This window comes from Anopheles coluzzii, chromosome 2 (genome assembly GCF_943734685.1).
Source record: "Anopheles coluzzii chromosome 2, AcolN3, whole genome shotgun sequence".
In the NCBI taxonomy this organism is placed as follows: domain Eukaryota; kingdom Metazoa; phylum Arthropoda; class Insecta; order Diptera; family Culicidae; genus Anopheles; species Anopheles coluzzii.
In genome coordinates this window covers 100483449-100502462 of record NC_064670.1, presented here as the reverse complement: position 1 = coordinate 100502462, position 19014 = coordinate 100483449, and the positions used below count along the sequence as shown (strand labels likewise).

Below are 19014 nucleotides of genomic sequence, written 5' to 3'. Positions count from 1 at the left end.
GTTATTTTATAATAAAAATACATTTTAACGAAGAAAAAGTGTGCAAATTTTGTGCTCTATGTAATGATGTCAGAGTTTTAAGAAAGTATAGCTTTTTAAAACCTGAGTTGATTGTGAGACTGTTATTCTACAAATAAGTGTAACGGATATTTTAAAGAAAAGTGAAAGTGCATGAGATAAGCTCCAACCGCCTGTGGAAAGAATGAAACAAAAAACGCGACACGCTACAAAAGCAATAGCGCGAAAGAGAAAGAAAGTATAATTCAAGTTTGACAATCACCAACCAAGCAAATTCGAACCAGCCTCAGCAAACCGCACCTCTACACACCTTGGCTGCAGCGCATGTATGACGTTTGCTTCCAGCACGCGCGAAAAAGAGACGGCTAGCACAATCAAGCGAAATCAGCCCGCCGTATAGCACGGGGCAGAGAGAAAGCGCGCATGCGACGGCAGCTCACCGCAGCAAAGCAAGTCTCGATCTCGACGCGCACACACAGTCCAGTGGTGACGGCAAAGTGGCTTCAGGAAAAGTTCGCTCGACAAACGCAGTGAAAAACTCAAGGCTTGTGTTTGTGTGTGCGCGCATGTGTGTGTGATTGTCTTGTTTTTCCGTGCGTGCGTGCTGTGCTGTGCTGTGTTGTGTTTACGCGTGTCGAACAGCAAAAGGAAAAGCTGTGCCAAAAAAACACAGTCGCTTGCGCACGCCCTGGAGAAGGAACCGTCGAAGCGCAAGGGCGAACGACTGGCAAGTGTGTGAGAGAGTGAGAGAGCGAAAGACCGAGAGCGAGCGGGAGGGAGACGGAAAGACAGAGAAAACTTCCTCCTCTCTACACTCTACACAGCCATTATTCATCGCTGCTCACGCATCCAAAACGGTGTTTGATAAGGGTGGTGCGCTGGAAGTGCGCTCATCTACCCCAGAGGTACGGATCATCACATCTCGGGGCCAGTTGATGGGGGGTGAAGAAGAAAAAAACGCAGCTGGGTGAGCACAGGACTCACACCGAAGCAAATATTACAGCAAAAACAGCAACCGTATCAAAATTGTGATCTCAAAATCATTCCAGAATCCCGTACACCTACACACACACGCAGCACTGTGTCCCGCCCGTGGTGTGCCCGTTGGAAGTGTGTAAGTCATCGGGGACGGCGCGCTGTAGCGTTATCATTGTCCGTCGTGCAAGCGGAAGAGCAGAGAGGAGCAGGCGGGTTGCGATCCCATCAGCGAAAAAAAAGGTGGACAATCGTCGCCGTCGGCAAGTAGCAGCGGAAAGCAGCAACACAGCAAGCGCACACGGACACAGAAACACGGTGTGTGTGTGTGCGCGCGCTCGGTGTCGTCATCGGTCCGTCCGGTCCGTCCGTCCCGACACAGTCGGTCAGCCGAAAGGGAGAGAAAAAAGTGTGTGGCCCGGCCGCACACGGAGACAGCACTCACACACATCTCAGCAGGCACGCATCTTGCGCACGCGAATTGTTCTTGTTTTTCCAGCTCCCCGCACCAGCAGCAACCCCTGTTTGATCATCATTTCCACTGGTGGTGGAGAGAGAGAGAGGAGGGGTGCTGTCGGAAAAGTGCATCACCATCATTATCATCATCATCATCGTCATGATCATCTCGCCAAACGTCACGAGAGTGTGAACTATCTACATCATCGTCCTAATTCCAGGCCGAAAGCTGTTGCCTGGAATCGTTGGAGCATATTTAGAATCAGTGTGAAACTCCACCCTCCCCCCCATAACTCGATCTCCGACAGGGTGTGTATGTGTGTGTTAGTGTGTACATTTAATAATCTCTCACGAAATCGTGCTACAGCGGGGGCTGCTGGCAGGGCGGAGCAGAAAAGTAAATCGAATAATCGGCATTGAAGATAGTGATGAAGTGATATACACGGTGTAAAGGGTGTATTTGTGCGTGTGTGTGTAAAGTAGGCTGTGCAGCAAAGATCCACCAGTATCTGTGTGTGCGCGCGGGCGCGGGCGCACGGGGTTTAATAATTGGCTTTGCGTGAATCGCAGTGTGCGTAAGCGTGTAGGTGTGTTGCGCGCGCGCGCGCCACTGCGCTAGTGTGTGTGCATGTACCAATTGTGTGTATGTGTTTGTGTGTGTGTGTGTGTTCGCATCCGCTCAGCGGATATAGAGTGTGTCAGGCCGATTTACGCGCTGCATCCGCGGTAAGGGTGCAGCGTGAAAGAGAGAGAGAAAGAGAGGGGGAGATATCCCTCCAGCACAAGTGCAACCATTCCCGCCCCCGAGAGAGGGTTAGAGAGTTTGTATGCTGTCGATCGCTAGATTAGTGCCATTACGCGCTTTTCGGAAGGGTGTTGCATTCCCATCCTCCCTCACCTCCCTCCCTCCCTCCTCCTACAACAATATACAGTCGGGGTGCGTGTGAGTGTGTCTCGTCTTCCCTACACCGCTGCCATCTCCCTTCAGCCCAGTGGCGACGGGCAATTGAGAGCTACAGCGGCAGGAGAGGGGGGTTTAATTGATCCACAGTGAGGAAATACAGCCCCCCTTCCGTCTCTCCTTCCTATTTTCTCCCTTCCCACGTCCATTGCGTGAGTGAGTGAGCAAGTGCGTGCGTGTCTCTAGGTTGATCACCATCCCCCACCCCCTTGCGCGCGTCAGATTGTGGGCACGGGCGATGCAAAGGCAAAGGAGGCTGGCACCGTAGCAGTCCCAGCAGCCCGAGCCAAAGCAAACATTAGCAAAACACGGCAAGGTGAATAAGGTTTGTGGTGTGTGTGAGAGAGTGAGTGAGTGAGTGAGAGAAAACGAGACAGGTGGATCGTGATGTTCACACTGCTGGAAAAAGGGCGATGATGATGACGATGATGATGATGATGGTGATGTTCGTTCTAGCAGCATCTCTCTCTATAGCCTAACGATCTGATCATCTGAATACAATAGTGGCTAGTCGATCTCTTACGTGTGTATTCTTTTTTCTTCCCTTTCTCCTTCCATGCCTCAAACTCCTACCCAACCAACGCAACGCGACTAATTATTGGCACACGCAATGGGACGGCCCAAACACAGAGTGTGACGACACGAGAGGAGGAGGTGTAGAACCGTAGTAGTGTGAGTACACCGTCACCACCCACTACCACCACCTGATCGACAACAGGCGACAGCATGAACGAAATCGAAGCGCTGCGTCAGGAGGCGGAAACGCTCAAAAATGCGATCCGCGACGCGAGGAAGGCGGTGTGCGACACGTCCATCCTGCAGGCGACGGCACAGCTGGAAGCCGTCGGTCGCATCCAGCTTCGGACGCGCCGCACGCTCCGGGGCCACCTGGCGAAGATCTACGCGATGCACTGGGGCAACGATTCGCGCTACCTGGTGTCGGCCTCGCAGGACGGCAAGCTGATCGTGTGGGACTCGCACACGACCAACAAGGTGCACGCGATCCCGCTGCGCTCCTCCTGGGTGATGACGTGCGCGTACGCCCCGTCCGGCAACTATGTGGCGTGCGGCGGGCTGGACAACATCTGCTCGATCTACAATTTGAAGACGCGCGAGGGCAACGTGCGCATTGCGCGCGAGCTCGGCGGACATACGGGCTACCTGTCCTGCTGCCGGTTCCTCGACGACAACCAGATCGTGACGAGCTCGGGCGACATGTCCTGTGCGCTGTGGGACATCGAGACGGGCCAGCAGACGACATCATTCCAGGGGCATACCGGGGACGTGATGGCGCTGTCGCTGGCCCCGCAGGGCAAAACGTTCGTGTCGGGCGCGTGCGACGCGAAGGCGAAGCTGTGGGACATCCGCGAGGGCCAGTGCAAGCAAACATTCCCGGGCCACGAGAGCGATATCAATGCGGTGGCGTTCTTCCCGAACGGGTTCGCGTTTGCGACGGGCTCGGACGATGCCACCTGCAGGCTGTTCGACATCCGGGCCGACCAGGAGCTGGCCATGTACTCGCACGACAACATCATCTGCGGCATCACGTCCGTGGCGTTCTCGAAGTCAGGCCGGCTGCTGCTGGCGGGCTACGATGACTTCAACTGCAACGTGTGGGATACGATGAAGGCGGAACGGGCGGGCATACTGGCCGGACACGACAACCGCGTGTCCTGCTTAGGCGTGACCGAGAACGGTATGGCGGTGGCGACAGGGTCCTGGGACTCGTTCCTGCGCGTGTGGAACTAAGCGAAGCAGCAGAGACAGAGAGTGTTTGTGGAATTTTGTGTGTGTGTGTGTGTGTAGTGTGAGAGCGTACGAAAAGTTCACCAACATTCGTCGACGCAGCGGCGAAACCCGCACATTGGAAGGATTATTTTTTACCTATTTTCTTATTATCAACCCTTTCGTTGTCCGTGGAACTGTCGTTGAGCGTGTGAGGAGCAGTCTAGCTCTGTTCCAAGTTTACACTCCGCGAGCACGGTTTAACTCGAGTCGTTGGCACCACACCACGCGCTATAGCTTATGCTAGCGTACGGTAGAGGGCGCCACCTGTGCAATGCTCTGCAGTGTGGTGAATATGGTGAATTTGCAATTACCGCCGTTTGGTCCTTACCAAATGCTCTTCAAATTCAAATGCAACGAGCCGAGCCGCGTTTCAACATGTACGGACAGGAGAGGACAAACCGCAACACACATCCCCCTTCCCACACACGTCAACAAGCACGTCGTTAAAACCTTACCCAAGCAATAGCGAGTTGTTTTTTTTTCTTCTCTTTTTTAATTTTGCAAACAAAAACAATCGGTATTTTTACGCCCGTATTATTGCATCTTATTGGTTAACTATTGTGTTTTTTTTCTTGCTTTGTAACATTCTCTACATTTACCATTTTGAATCCCATTCGCCCATGGAAAGCTGCGGTTACGAATGCTGAAGGCGATCGCGCCCGCGCGCACAGAAATGTCTCACGTTAAATGCGTTTACGAGCAGCAGCAGGAGCAGCAGCAGCAGCAGCACAAACTGATGCACCCCAAAAACGCATCCTAAATACATGTACGTTGTATTTTTTAGGTTAGTATTTAAGTTTTATTCATTAGTCCTTCGCTTCGGTTTCGGGTGTGTGCGTACACGTGTAGTATACCCCTTGTGTGGCGAAGGACGCGCTTGTGTTCGGAAGGAAATGGGCCGCCGCTGCCTTCCTCTGCACAATGCAGAAAAGGGATCCCAAATCAAAGAAAACAAAGTGAAGCAAAGAAGGGCACATAGAGAGAGACAGCGAGAGAGAAAGAGATAAAGAATGTGGGTGGGAGAAAATGGCCACGGCTTAGGAACATCGATTGGCATATAGACTATTACTATAATTATTATTATTATACCTAAAAAAACAAGCAAGCAAATTTGTAAGCTGTAGGAAAAGTGGATGGTGTGCAGTAGCGTTCGATGTGTTGAATGTTGAAAGGCAACTAAAACGGAATATATTTATGGATAGAAAACACTAAAACAAAACAAAACAAAAAAAGGAATGGAAATAACAACAATTAGGCACCGAATGATGATGTGTAGGATCTCCGGAATGACGCGGGAAGGATTTAAGAGTGGAGAGAATCCCCCAGACAGGGCGAACATGAATGAAATGGAGGAAAATTATCGAAAAAGCAAGCACACTATCACAAACATCTAATAAACCATATGCCGGTTTTTAAGTCAAGCCGAGGTCCACATCCATCAGCAGCAGTTAATGCGAGCTTATCCGCACACCCTTGTGGATGCAGCATATTGACGGATGTTGTTGATTATGATGATAATGGACGTTTTACATCAAACACAGTGCAAGCAATGCACAATTCCGTACAATGAAAACTCACTGGCAAAAACACACGCACCCAACATAGGAAGTAGTAGGGGCGGGAATGGCGGGATCATCATTCTTCGGCGACTATAACAAAAGGCAAAGTAGAGCTAGAGAGAAGCTAGAGTGTAGCGAAAGACCAGAACACATAGGAGGTAGGAGCACTGAACACTGAAGAATGGAATGCCCTTTTTAATACGAATATAGTACATCACCAACCAAAAACCAATCCCCTTTCCCTCCTTCCCACCTCCAATCCTCTTGCTGACCATCATCTTGCACTAGCCAAATTCCAAATACGATCCAGAGGGAGGATGGCATCCGGCACACTCTGGTTTGGAGCGGTGTTGACCGTTGCAGATTTCTGTTTGTTATGTGCAGATCGTCTAAATTCATGAATAAAGTCTCATACGTGTATATCTATGACCATACCTGCTGCTGCGCGGTGTTCTCTTCTTTCAATTTTCACTTACTTTGGTGATCTTCAACAGGTGTGTTATGCGAGAACGACATCCCATGGTCGTTTGAAGGTAGGATGATGGTTTAAAATGACGGTTATTTTGCGAGCTTTTTGAAGGCAAACTCCGTCAGAGTGTATACAGCTACGGAGTGTGGTATCAACTGAAATTAGTTTAAATACGTTTTAATTTAATTATCTGTTTAACAACAACTTCAAACAACACTTTACCTTTTTAGAAATAAATCGATTCCGTGCACAGAGTGCCGGTGGGTAAGCTGTTTCCCATTTGCTCTACCCTCTTGCACAGTGAGAGTCGATTGCCCGGATGTATGGTAAGAATGTGGCCGAGCACATGGGAACGACATTTTCACCAACCGAGAACAACCGCCCTGTAGTTAGCTTCCACCGACTGCCGCCACACTGTTGCCGCAGCAAACCGCCCGGAGCCGCCGTTCGCTCTCCCGAAAAAAAGCTCCCAACATTTTCCAGCGCGCTCGGCCTGTGTGCGCGCCTTGCCTTGCGGGAAAAGAAAAATGTCGGCGAGCAAATTTTCGGAAGCCAAAAGTGTGCGTTGGAGCAAGCGCAACACGGACACCGCTCTCTCTCTTTCTCTCTCTCATGGGCGCTCTCTCCCGCTCTCGCTGTTGACTCTCTCCATCGCAGCAGCAACAGCAGGAAAAGCTCCAGAAAAAGCTGTCGTCATCGCCAGGGCCTGCTGCCTGGTGTTGCGTATCTGGTCGGCCTCGCAGAGAGCAAGAGAGTGGAAAATTGCACCCAGAGAGCGAGAGAGCAAGAGAGCAGGGAAAAAATGAGCAGGTTGGAAAAGCCATCGGGACGGCCAGCGCACACCCAGTGCTCGCTCGGGGAGTGTTTCGTTTTTTTACTGAGTCACGGAAAAGTCGCAACCACGGTACCGCGGACGAGAAAATTGCAATTTTCCACCGTATCATGTGCATCCAGCAGCAGAATAGTGTATGAAAATCGGCCGTACCGTAGTGCAGTGTAAGGGTGAGTGTTATCCAGCCGGAAAAGTGTGGCCAACGGGCCTCACCCAGCCAATCTGGCCCAAGTGCGTGCAGCCCGATGGAGGCGCCCCATGATTGATGATGGTTTTAAGGACGGTTCGGTGGAAAATTTTGCCCCAGTGTTCCCAGCGCACGCATAGGGGGTGTTCCGTGTGTGTGTGTGACTGTGTGCGTGTGTGTGTGCCTTTGTGCATTTTAATAGTTTGCCCAACTATATAGCGATGGTTGGATGAAAGGTTTTATTAGTAGGATTGAGGTTAGGGAGGAAAAACGGAGGGGCCAAAACTTCATCCTCCAAAACTTCCCCTACCCCCCCGGATAAGCAAACTCCAAAGTGTAGGCAAAAGTGGTCAGGAAGGAAATCAGGACCACCGAAGACGAAGAAGAAGAGGAAGAAGAAGAAAAAGTGTTCAATTTTCTGTTCTTTTAGTTCTTCTAGTTATGTTCTTCTTCTTCTTTTTCTTTCGGCTCTATCTCACACACGTTTGCGTTCCCACTTGGAACACGCCCTGCACGGGGCAGGGGTGCAGGGGTTTTCGATCGCTTCCAGCGCAGGGCACAGTGCTCGCGCACACATCAATGTCAACCTTGATTGACTGCCGTGGAAGGGTGGGGTGAAAAAAGTGAAAAAAAAGAACGGAAGCCCTTGTGTGTCTGTGTGTGTGTGTGTGGTAGTGTTCTGGGCTGGGACGATAAGCGAACCCTGCAGTTTGCACGGGACGGTCCGTCACGTTACGGTCACGTCAGGTGCAAAGTGTGGTGTAGAAGGGGGGGGGGGGTGGGGGAGGGGAGTGGAATGGGGACTCTTGTGCCTGCGAAAATGGGGCTCGAAGCCAAGGATAAGGGGAGCAAGGGGTGGTGATGGTCACTCCAGTATGAAACGGCAACTTTTCAATCCCCGTTTGGGTGGGGTGGGCGTTTGAGGAGATGAGAGAGGGAGAGAGGGATGGATGGTGGTGGCCCATATTGCGGTTCCAAAGCTGAACTGGATTGAACATCCTGTGACGGGCCTGTGTGTGTGTGTGTATGTGTGACGTGCAAAACTAATCAGTGCAATTGTGTGTGATTTTCCCTTTTTTTCTCCTACTTTTCCCATTTCCATTTGCAGTCGGTTAGATAAATATATATGTATATTAGTTAATGAAGAGAAGAAAAAAGAACAGTTTCGCTGCGAGGAGAGAAGAAAAAACGAAGTGACGGCGTAAAGGTGACCAACTAGGCAGCCAGCTTTTGCACGGAGTGTGTCTGTGACCGAGAGAGAGAGAGAGAGAGAGAGCGAGAGAGCAGCCGTGGTTTTTTGGGTGGTATAGCAGCACACACGGGTAAAACTGCAGATAATCGATAAATTGCTTCGTGCTTAGTGCTGGCTGCTATTGCGGGAAGGCGAGCGTGAAAACGAGCGAGAGTTTTCATCACGCTCACGCTCTCTCATCGTCCGCCTAGAGAAAAAAAGGGGAACGGCAGGAGAGGACGACGACGTTCGCTCATATCATCCACGGGCGCGCCTACGACCAGCCAGCAAGCGGGGAGGGTGTGCGGTGCTTCCTCACATTGCAACCCAGCAGTCCGTGCTGCTGGCCCGTCGTCCGTGTATCGTCACCGTCGAGTCGTCGCTGTGACATGCGTGAGCTCGCCGTGTCGTGAGACGTGTGCGTGTGAGTGAGAGCGAGCGAACAAGAGAGAGAGAGAGAGAGAGAGCGTGAAAAAGAAGGAAAGCTCGTAAAAGAACGTGTGTGGGAGAGAGAGAGTGTGCGAACCACAGCAGGAAATAACGCGCGCGCGTGTGTGTGTGTCTGTGCGGAAAACGGGAAAATTTTTGCATGAGTCCGTGACCAGCAGTCGGAAAAGCCTGGAGTTGTACTGTACGCGGACTAGTCCTTCGGTCTCCGGGTTTGTGAGTGTGTGTGTGTGCGTGTGTGAGAGAGGAGGAGGAAGAAGCGGAAAGGTGGAAAGGCGCTTTCCTGTTGCTCTCGCGTGCGGTTTGACGTGTCGAGGCAACTAGAGTCGGATCCGTGGTAGCACCCAATTTCCCCCAAAGGCAGTCGGGAAAGCGCTTGGGTGAGGCACCAGCCAAGGATCATCGACTGGCTCGAACGCTTCCCATAGCCAGACGGTCAGACCCAGCAGCAAACGCTTCGGCGAGAGCGAGAGAGAAAGAGAGATACAGAGAGAAGTAAACCGAACCGCGAACACCGCTGAACGATGAACGAGCTGGAGGCGCTGCGGCAGGAGGCGGAAACGCTGAAGAATGCGATCCGGGACGCGCGGAAGGCGGCCTGCGACACGTCGCTCGTCCAGGCGACGAACAATCTCGAACCGATCGGCCGGATACAGATGCGCACCCGGCGCACGCTCCGGGGCCATCTGGCGAAGATCTACGCGATGCACTGGGGGAGCGACTCGCGCAACCTGGTGTCGGCCTCGCAGGACGGCAAGCTGATCGTGTGGGACTCGCACACGACCAACAAGGTGCACGCGATCCCGCTGCGCTCCTCCTGGGTGATGACGTGCGCGTACGCCCCGTCCGGCAACTTTGTCGCGTGCGGCGGCCTGGACAACATCTGCTCGATCTACAATCTGAAGACGCGCGAGGGCAACGTGCGCGTGTCGCGGGAGCTGCCCGGCCACACGGGCTACCTGTCCTGCTGCCGGTTCCTCGATGACAACCAGATCGTGACGAGCTCGGGCGACATGTCGTGCGGGCTGTGGGACATCGAGACGGGCCAACAGTGCACCTCGTTCCTGGGGCACACCGGCGACGTGATGGCGCTGTCGCTGTCGCCCCAGTGCCGGGTGTTTGTCTCCGGGGCGTGCGACGCCTCGGCGAAGCTGTGGGACATCCGCGAGGGCCAGTGCAAGCAGACGTTCCCGGGCCACGAGAGCGACATCAATGCGGTCACCTTCTTCCCGAATGGGCACGCGTTTGCGACGGGCTCGGACGATGCCACCTGCAGGCTGTTCGACATCCGGGCCGACCAGGAGCTGGCCATGTACTCGCACGACAACATCATCTGCGGCATCACGTCCGTGGCGTTCTCGAAGTCGGGCCGGCTGCTGCTGGCGGGCTACGATGACTTCAACTGCAACGTGTGGGACACGATGAAGGCGGAACGGGCGGGCATATTGGCCGGACACGACAACCGCGTGTCCTGCTTAGGCGTGACGGAGAACGGAATGGCAGTGGCGACAGGGTCCTGGGACTCGTTCCTGCGCGTGTGGAACTAAGCGCCAAACCTGTTGCGCTGTCTCCACGGAGGTACGGTAAGATCGGGCCAGGACAATGTCGGACAGCATAAAAACGCGTACAGCCATTCAGAAATGAGTACCGTTTAGTGGTAGTCGTAGTGCGATTGAGTGTACGAAGTAGCTGGAGTACGAGGAAAGTATCCGCGCTCATCTCCCCGCATTCTCCTTTGCAAAAAAACAGAAGAACTAATTGCAAAAAAACAGGTCAGGTTATTGTTTTCTCTCCACTGGCTGGATGGTTTATTGTGCAAGCCGATTTAAAACGAAACAAACAAAACGAAAAACAACAAACCTAGTGCATAGAGAACGTTCTAACCATTCTGCCATTGATTGGTTTTGCTTTCCTATTTGTTTTTGACCAATATATTTAGCAATTTCGAAGGAATCAACTAACAAAAACACAGAACAAAAAAAAAAGGCATAGATGCTTCACATGTTTGTCTCAGCGTGTTGTACCGCAACACTCTAGCCTCTGCAGCATCGTAGTAGGCACACGAGCACACGGTGTATGACAGTAGGACAGTGCTTCCAATGGCAACAGGCTGGCCCGCTACTGCTACGTAGTGTGACAGCCGCTGCCGGTGTAACGCCCGTTTCAAAGCGGACGGCGCTTTGAGAAAAAGTATGTTTAGGTTACAGTTTCGTTTTGTATCTTTTTGGCTTCTGTAACGGTAGTTCTAGCAACAAACTAGTTGGTCGATGTTTCAAGCTTGTTTGTCGCCATTTATTAATTATTTTTTACAAAATCCAAAACTTATTTTTTTCTAAATTTCTCACACAAACGGCATAAGGCATGAGAATTGGTATTTATAAAAAAAAACAAAAAAAAAGCTTCTTAATTTCCGGATTGGGGTTTAAAGAATTACATTTCCAAAATTTATAAAAAAAAAATACAAAACACACACAAATTGGAACCATTCTAATTGATTTTCAAACGAATTCCCCAAGTAGCGCCAGTGGCACGGTGTGAGCAATTAGTTCAGTGGGACGTCCCTCTGATAGCGAAGTCTAGACCAACTACAATCTCCTCTTCTTAACAGACGATTTTTCTACGAGCCTCCGAGCTGACCCCGGAGGCACAACCCGGTTTCTATGCAAACTTTTTAAACTCAAAAACCAATTTTATACAACCAACAAAACACGACCAAAACAAAGGGCAAACTTAAGCAAACACTGAAAACCCACACCACCCACCCTGTGAACAATCAAGCGACCAAAAGCAGATACTAATCACGTACACAACCAACACCAGAGTATCATCCCTAAGTACACGGACACATACATAAGACAGTGGCTTGCATGAAATCATACAGAAAAAATAGAGCAAACGATAACGTTATAAGAGAGAGAGAGAGAAATACAAATACACACACACATTAACGGAGTTGAAATGGAAGGCCGTTTTGGGGGCGCCCATAAATTGGTTCGACTCCGCTGTGTGTGTGTGTGAGGACCGTGATTTTTTTTTTTCATTCTCAAATATCTCCTCGCAAGAAACCATTCTTTTCATAAAAAATACGCTCAATTTTCCGCCCAACAAACCCTAACTGTCCCTTTTCCCTGTTGCAAGAGATGAAAGAATTATCCCTGGTAGCTCTAGTGGTCATCCTTTCGTCTCACGCGTCCCAGCGTTACGTTACTTTTCCGTGACGCACCTGTAACCGCTTTCAGTAACGCATCCCGTAACGCCACGGACTGTTATGCTTAGTGCTGTGGTATCGCTCCCTCGCACCGTTAGTCTGCTGCTGGCAGGCATTTGTTGTTGCTTCAATCGATGGTGTGTGTGTGTGTGTGTGCACGAATGGGTGAGAAGAGGTGAGAAGGAATCGTTCCCATTCCTAGCAAAACGCCTGTCTCGCGCCCGTTCGCACCACCAACCTTCCCAAGCTCCCTCTCCCGGTCGCGCATTTTGACGCACATGCGTACGAGAACGCAGTGTGAAATGGACCGTCGGTTTTTTTGGTACGTGCACGTCTTCAAGTCGTTTTTGTTGTTGTTGTTGCGTGCGTGCGTTCGCATGATGGCCCTTCCCCGTGTGGAAAGGTGTACAGAGAACTTAATTTTTGCTTCCCAAACATTGCTGGTGTGTGGTCCAAGTGTGGTTCAAGTGTGCAGTTGGTTTGGCACGCACCATTTTCGATCCGCTTGGTATACATGGACATCAGTCTCTCTGCCAGTCTCAGCCAGAAGGGGACTTAGTTTGGTACCACTGAGATCCTGGACTCAATCCTGGCTGATAGCGTTATTTTGGTAACGTACCTGGTGAGCGAGGGGTAACGATACTGCCTTATTCCAGAATATGTTACGTTTTCGGTAACGTTTGCTCTCACCTTAGTATACAATTATGCAAACACCTTCCGAGTTGGTGACCGTGGTTGTACTACCTCAACTGAAGGCGTTTGACTGGACGACTTTTTAGTTTACTAACACACTAACACACACAGCCATATAAAGAATAGCATTTTTTGGATGCGTTAGCTCTTTTGCGTTACAATTATGTGTCACCTATGTTTACTGCATTCACACATATAAAGAAACACACAAACACACAGACATCCATTTCTAGTTGTACAACAACCTAATATACAGAAACCAAAGTAAAAGAGCTGGTGAAAGAGCTGGGCGCGGCTGTCTCGCCAGACAAACAAGGTGGGTAATAAGGCTACAAAAGCCTGCCTTCCACCACTCCAATGCTTTCGTGCTGTCACTGCGATGGAGGAATGCACCCGTTGCATCCCGATCGGAAGGGCTATTATCTCAATCGTGCAAGTGGCCAACTCCATCCGCCATTCTCACTGCGAGAGGCTCACTGGGAGAATGGTGGAACAGTTCGGATATTCACACACCTTCGATTGAGATAAATTTCGATTGGCGCAAGTGTGCACCTTCGTGTGGACATCGTTGGTTATCGTTCTGGTCTGCAGCAGTGGTGATTGCGGTAACCGAAGCTGAATGCTGATGCTGCCGCCACATCGATAGATCATACTCAGAACAAGCAAACAAGCAAACCAACAAAAACCACACTGTAGGCTCCAGTGGGGGTTGGTTTTGTTTTTTTTTGAGTGGAGGAACGATCAAACCGATGATGAAGCGGTGGTAGTAGACATGGAAAAGGGGGTATAGGGGTGTAAGGTACCGATCCACCCATCCTGCCTATTCCAGCCTGCCCACAAATACAAGGCCTGTTTGTGGGAGGGTCTAGTGTTGGATAGAAGCAGCCGCAGCGAGACAGCAAAGAAGAGGAGAAGCAGGATCAACAGTAGCGATATATATGTTGTATTATGTGTACCGATTACCGATGTATCCATATACGTGTTTTTTATGTTGTTTTTTTCGTACTATATACTAAGACGTACAACTATGCAGGGAGGTAGAAAGATGGAAAGAATGAGAGCGAGAGAACGAAGAGAGGGAAAAAAAAAACTAAATGTGGAAAATTAGCGGAACCAATAGCGTAATATGCATAAAATCTCAAACCCCCCCAAAGCAATCATAACGAAGAAGAAGAAGAAGAAGAAGAAGAAGAAGAAGAAGAAGAAGAAGAAGAAGAAGAAGAAGAAGAAGAAAAAGAAAGCTAAGAAACTGAAAACAAAACATACATCACAATAACAAACAAAGTAAAAAGCCACAAAAAAGAGAAACGAACGAAACAAGCACACACAGAACAGAAGTGCAGAAACAAAAACGGAAGAAGCAAACAAATGCCATTCTCGAAGCCGTACAATTATGCCATTGTTAGATTAATGTATGTGTGCATCGTTTGCCTTGTTAAGTTTACATCTGCTGTTTGGCAGCGGATGCGCGCTACTCAAAGTATTATTCGTATTTAGTATTGTATTGAGCGTTTTTAGTACAACCGGTTTTGCTCCTCGAGTTTTAGTACATTAAGCTATTAACGATCATTTCTCATTGTTCATAAGACATCGTTGTCTTACTTAATTCACTTCGGTAGTGTTATGTTAGTAGTAGCAAACATGGAACAATTAATCGAAATTTCCAAAACAAAAATGCCATTTTCCATTTTTGATAATTGAAAAAACCCAATCGGCCAACAGTTGAAATTGTTAGAGCATTACTTTGTTTCATTTACTAAGCCCGTTTAGGTTGTTATTTGTGATCGCGTTCTACCTTTCCTTTCGGCTGTGAAACCATTGCGTACGAGAAGTATATTAGTATGTGGAAATATGTTCGTACTTGTGCTAGGGGCACTCTAGCACAGACGATCCAAAAATTCCCTCAATATTTCCTCCACCTTCATCCCTTCTCACCTCCTCCCCACTCCCACCACTCCATAAGTGTTTCGAGTTTATTGTTGTTTCTTTGTCGTTTTTTTGCTGGCACACCTTCATCGCAACAAAAGCGAAACCGATGCAGCAGAATGACCGGCCGTGTACCGTCTGGCTAAGAGGCTCAGTTACAGTTCGGTAGTCGGTCGGTCCTATCCTGCTGCTTGGCAAAATAAAATAACAAAGAGAAAAAAAGGGAGAAAATCTCTGCCCCTGCCTTCGGCACAGCACCTCATCACACCTTTTATCGCTTGAATATACAAACTAAGGGGCTCATTTTCAATCGATGAAAGGGAAAGGGCCAAAGTAAATGCAGAAAGCAGAAGAAAGAGAGAGAGAGAGACAAAAATCTCAAAAATCAGAGAAGATCAGAATGCAATCCAGTGTGTGTAAAATCGATAGGCTCACGTAATTTATATCACTCGATTGCTGCACATCGCAATGAAACAGACCGACAGGAGGACTTTGGCCCTTTGTGTGCTTTGGCTGCAGGCAGGAGACATGGGATTTTCACCTCGTAGTAACGGCACAACGTTAGTTGTGTTCGAACAACAAATTTGTCTCGATGTGCTTTGTAAAGGGTTTTTGTTTTGTTTCTGTTACAATATTGTGTTGGTTTTGCCCATGTTCCCCTAAAATGGTGGCGGGAAGGGGCAGGCTCAACGAATATACCTCCCCCTTATACACGAAAAGAAGGAACGTAAGAAAAGCGGGGAAAGTAAAAACAAATTGTTGTCGTTGCTTATTTGTTCATTCCGACGGTGTATATGGTTTTGAACGAAGTTTTTTGTGTCAATGGAGAAGAAAATGTGCAAGCGTGTAACTCCCACAAAAACTACACTGTGCGCACTACGGAACGGCAATCTCCGCTCTGAGGCGGTAGAACATGGAGAAGCAAGAACAAACAAAAAAAATCATTCAATACTACAGCTACACAAAACATAACCAGCCACGCCACAAAATCACAGCAATGAGAAATGAGAAAACCCTTTGGCTTGAAATATGAACTTCCATCTCAAGAGAGATACAGTAACGTCGCACAAAAGTGCACTCAAAACAGATATACATCCCCCCATTGCATCGCACTTATCCCAACAACACATACACAAATTCATTTCTAATCAAACCAAATGAAAGAAAGAAAGTGAAACAAACAAACAAACGCCATACACTGCCTAATTTCACATAGTCTCAATGTAATAAATGCAAATATAAAACGAAAATATCATGCAAAGAGAGAAAGAGAGAGCGAAAGAGAGGAAAAGATAAACAAGAATCACATTTTGGTGCATCTCCAACAAAAAAGACGGAAGAAAACGGCGTGTGCAAACTACTTGTACTAAATGTGTGACAACTAGAATATTCAAGTAGTAGAAATGATGAAAAAAAAACATAAACAAGCAAAAAAGAACCAAAAAGGCGAGCAGCACCAAGATCTAAGCAGCACGCTCTACAGATGTGACAAAATAAAAGCAAATGTAAGTCGCACAATGCATCCTCTACTATCGCGCACAATACAACAAAAAGAGACAGAGGAAGACAGAGAGCACAAAAGCAGTCGAAGTCGCACATGAACCAATGGGATTCGTTCTGTGTAACGTAACGATTCCGGTGCAATTTACGTTACTTTCCCTCCTTTGATTTTGATTTCTGAACATTTGTAATGGCTAACTAGCTCTAACATGCTGGGGTTACGCTGTTAGTGTCTATTAGCGTTACATACCGCGTGCAGAGCGTTACCGGCGTCACCATGCAGCGTTACATCAGTTGCATGGTTGCGTTAGTTTCTCCGTCGCGCGCTGGCGCTCGAAAGATTGTTTGCTGGAATAAGCAGTGCCAGGGAATAGCCCGTGGAACTCTCTCCCACTCTCCATGGTGAAGAGACTTCCGGTGCTGCCGCCACGTTCGCATTCGCACCAACGGATAATGGCTCCGACGGGTGACGGGTCACGAGGGCGATGCCGCCCCTTCTACCGTGTCCTGCTGCGCGGGCACGTTTGGGCTAGTTGCATCTAGGGGCTTATGCCGGTCTTTCCGCAGGCTGACCCGGCTGGGCCGTGGCGCGGTTCGGGTAGCTTCCGGAGAGATTGGTTTTTTAGTATGCAGCGGAACGGCGTCCACGATGGGCACGGGCACGGTAGAACAGTGGCGGGAAGGACTCGTGCTCGTGAGGTCACCTTTCGACATCCGGTGCGCCAAATGCGCGAAATGCTGGCAACCGCACCAACAATCTATTGACTCGACCAGTGACGGCGACGGTTGACGTTGAAACAGAAGGCGTCAAGAAGAGAAACACACACATACAAACACTAATCAAACTACCGATTACCGGAAACAGGCAACCGGAATTGCTAGAAAAGGGAAAACAGAGGAACGCACGCACAAAAAGAGAGGAACGCACTGCCCGTACATGTGTATATGTTTTCTGCGTTGCGTGGTGCGGGTGTACGTAACGCCAACGCCCGACTTCCCCCTTTGGTGGAGCGGTTTCTGCTTCCTTTCAACGTTTACCGTTTTGCGTTACCGTTTTGCTGATGCCCCCATCATTCCCCTCCACGATGGAACGGTGGAATCATATCGAAAGAGAACACAAACAACCAAACAAAAAAGTCGAAAAACAGACAGATTTGCACGCACAATATGATGCAAGAATGATGAAATTTCAATTTTATGCTTTAAAAAAAAAAACAGAAGAAGTATACAAAAGGGTACGACCACATCGGGAAGAATAGACATTGTTTCGCTAAAAAGTAGCGAAAAAAAAGGAGAAAGAAACAATGGATACTAAATGAAGATCACATCCAGGTGTACCCAAACGGCACAGCATATGGAACCACAAATAACCACATAAAGTGCGTTTAGGATAAAATCAAACCAAACCAAAACAAAAAGAAACTCTGTAGCAAAGAATCAGATAAAAGACCGATACCCTGCTAAGCGTTGAAGTGCATGATTTGAAGCGTGTGCAGGACGTTGCGCACTCACTGTTCAGCACAGTTTAGTGCTAGAAATGCACACAAAACAACAGGAAAACACACAAACACAAATGTGTAGCAGGAACGGAAACCAATACCAAAATTCGGCGAGTGGAGGGAGAAATGCCACCCGAACCGGGAAGAAAAACTGCATTGTGCGCATAATATAGACGGTTAGAGAGAAACGCAGGGAAGCAGAGGAAACCTAAATCTAATTCTAATGTAATTCTTAGGGGCTTTTGAACTAGCGTGTGTAATAATGGTGGCGCTATTTGTACAATTTATGTTACACCATCACCCGAATTACGAATACGATGAAGTACGAGGGAATGAAGCGAGAAGAGCAACAGCGCAAAATTGTGCAAAAGGCGAAACAATGCGATGCTCGCGAACTCATGAAAAACCGAAAAACCGCACGGTGTTTTTTTCCGTATGGACGACAGCCTGTGGAAGGCGTAGCGCAATGCGCCTCTGCCTGCCTTAATCGATCCAGCGTGTTTTCATCACGAACGGAAGGTACACGTCTGTCAGTGTGACGTCTTTTATGGATCTTTTTTTTGTTGTTGTATCAAACTTTTAACCAGTTTTAGTTATCAATTACAAACTGTTTAATTTGTTTCTTATGAATTGTCGTACGTAGCAGAATTTAGAATCTAATTCACATTATACTATAGTTAACATTGTTTCGTTGAAAGCAATTGATTCAATTTATTAAAATTCCAACCCCGTACCACGGGCTCCTCCAGCAAGTTCAGTGAGATCGCATAGACCAATATGTAACGCGAGCACAAGACATCCAAATGCACAATGCGCGCTGAGAAAGCTTGATTACTTGATTAACAGCAACAGTAAAAAAAGGGGAAAACAAACAAAGGGTAGGGGACTCGTTTGTGAACACCGCAGAAATATCTACAGCATCGAGGCAAATCGAAGAAGAACAAAAACAAAGCAACTACACATATATACAAATATGAAACCCAGGCAGAAGAAGCGTTGCATGAAGAAAAAAAAAGAAGAAGAAGATAAGAAATAAAATAAAACATAGTAAGAAATGTTCAATAACAGCTAGACGTACGGTAGGCGATCGAACGATAGTGCGAAAGAAGAAAAAAAAACAAAGTTGGACGGAGGTGGAATAAATGGAAGAAATACAAAGAAATTAAGCGATAAGGAGAAACAGGAGAGAAGAGAGCTAGTTGGAGAAGCAAATCACCATTTTTACACATTTTGAGATATCGAAAATATTACACCGCGACCGCGTT

General features: G+C 48.4%; 1 protein-coding gene and 1 long non-coding RNA gene across 2 annotated transcripts; both read left to right on the top strand.

Annotated features, from left to right (window-relative positions):
* Nucleotides 1–42: 42 nt before the first annotated feature.
* LOC125906815 (uncharacterized) lies at nt 43–1179 on the top strand. Its single transcript, XR_007452163.1, has 2 exons — nt 43–923; nt 1068–1179. It is a non-coding gene; the product is annotated as an uncharacterized LOC125906815 (long non-coding RNA).
* A 329-nt stretch (nt 1180–1508) lies between these two features.
* Nucleotides 1509–18571, top strand: LOC120961445 (uncharacterized WD repeat-containing protein alr3466-like). The gene is made up of 3 exons (XM_049611168.1): nt 1509–2726; nt 3041–4157; nt 9446–18571. The coding sequence occupies exons 2-3, from the start codon at nt 3137–3139 to the stop codon at nt 10468–10470; spliced, it is 2046 nt and encodes a 681-aa protein (XP_049467125.1). The 5' UTR covers nt 1509–2726; nt 3041–3136; the 3' UTR covers nt 10471–18571.
* Nucleotides 18572–19014: the final 443 nt, after the last annotated feature.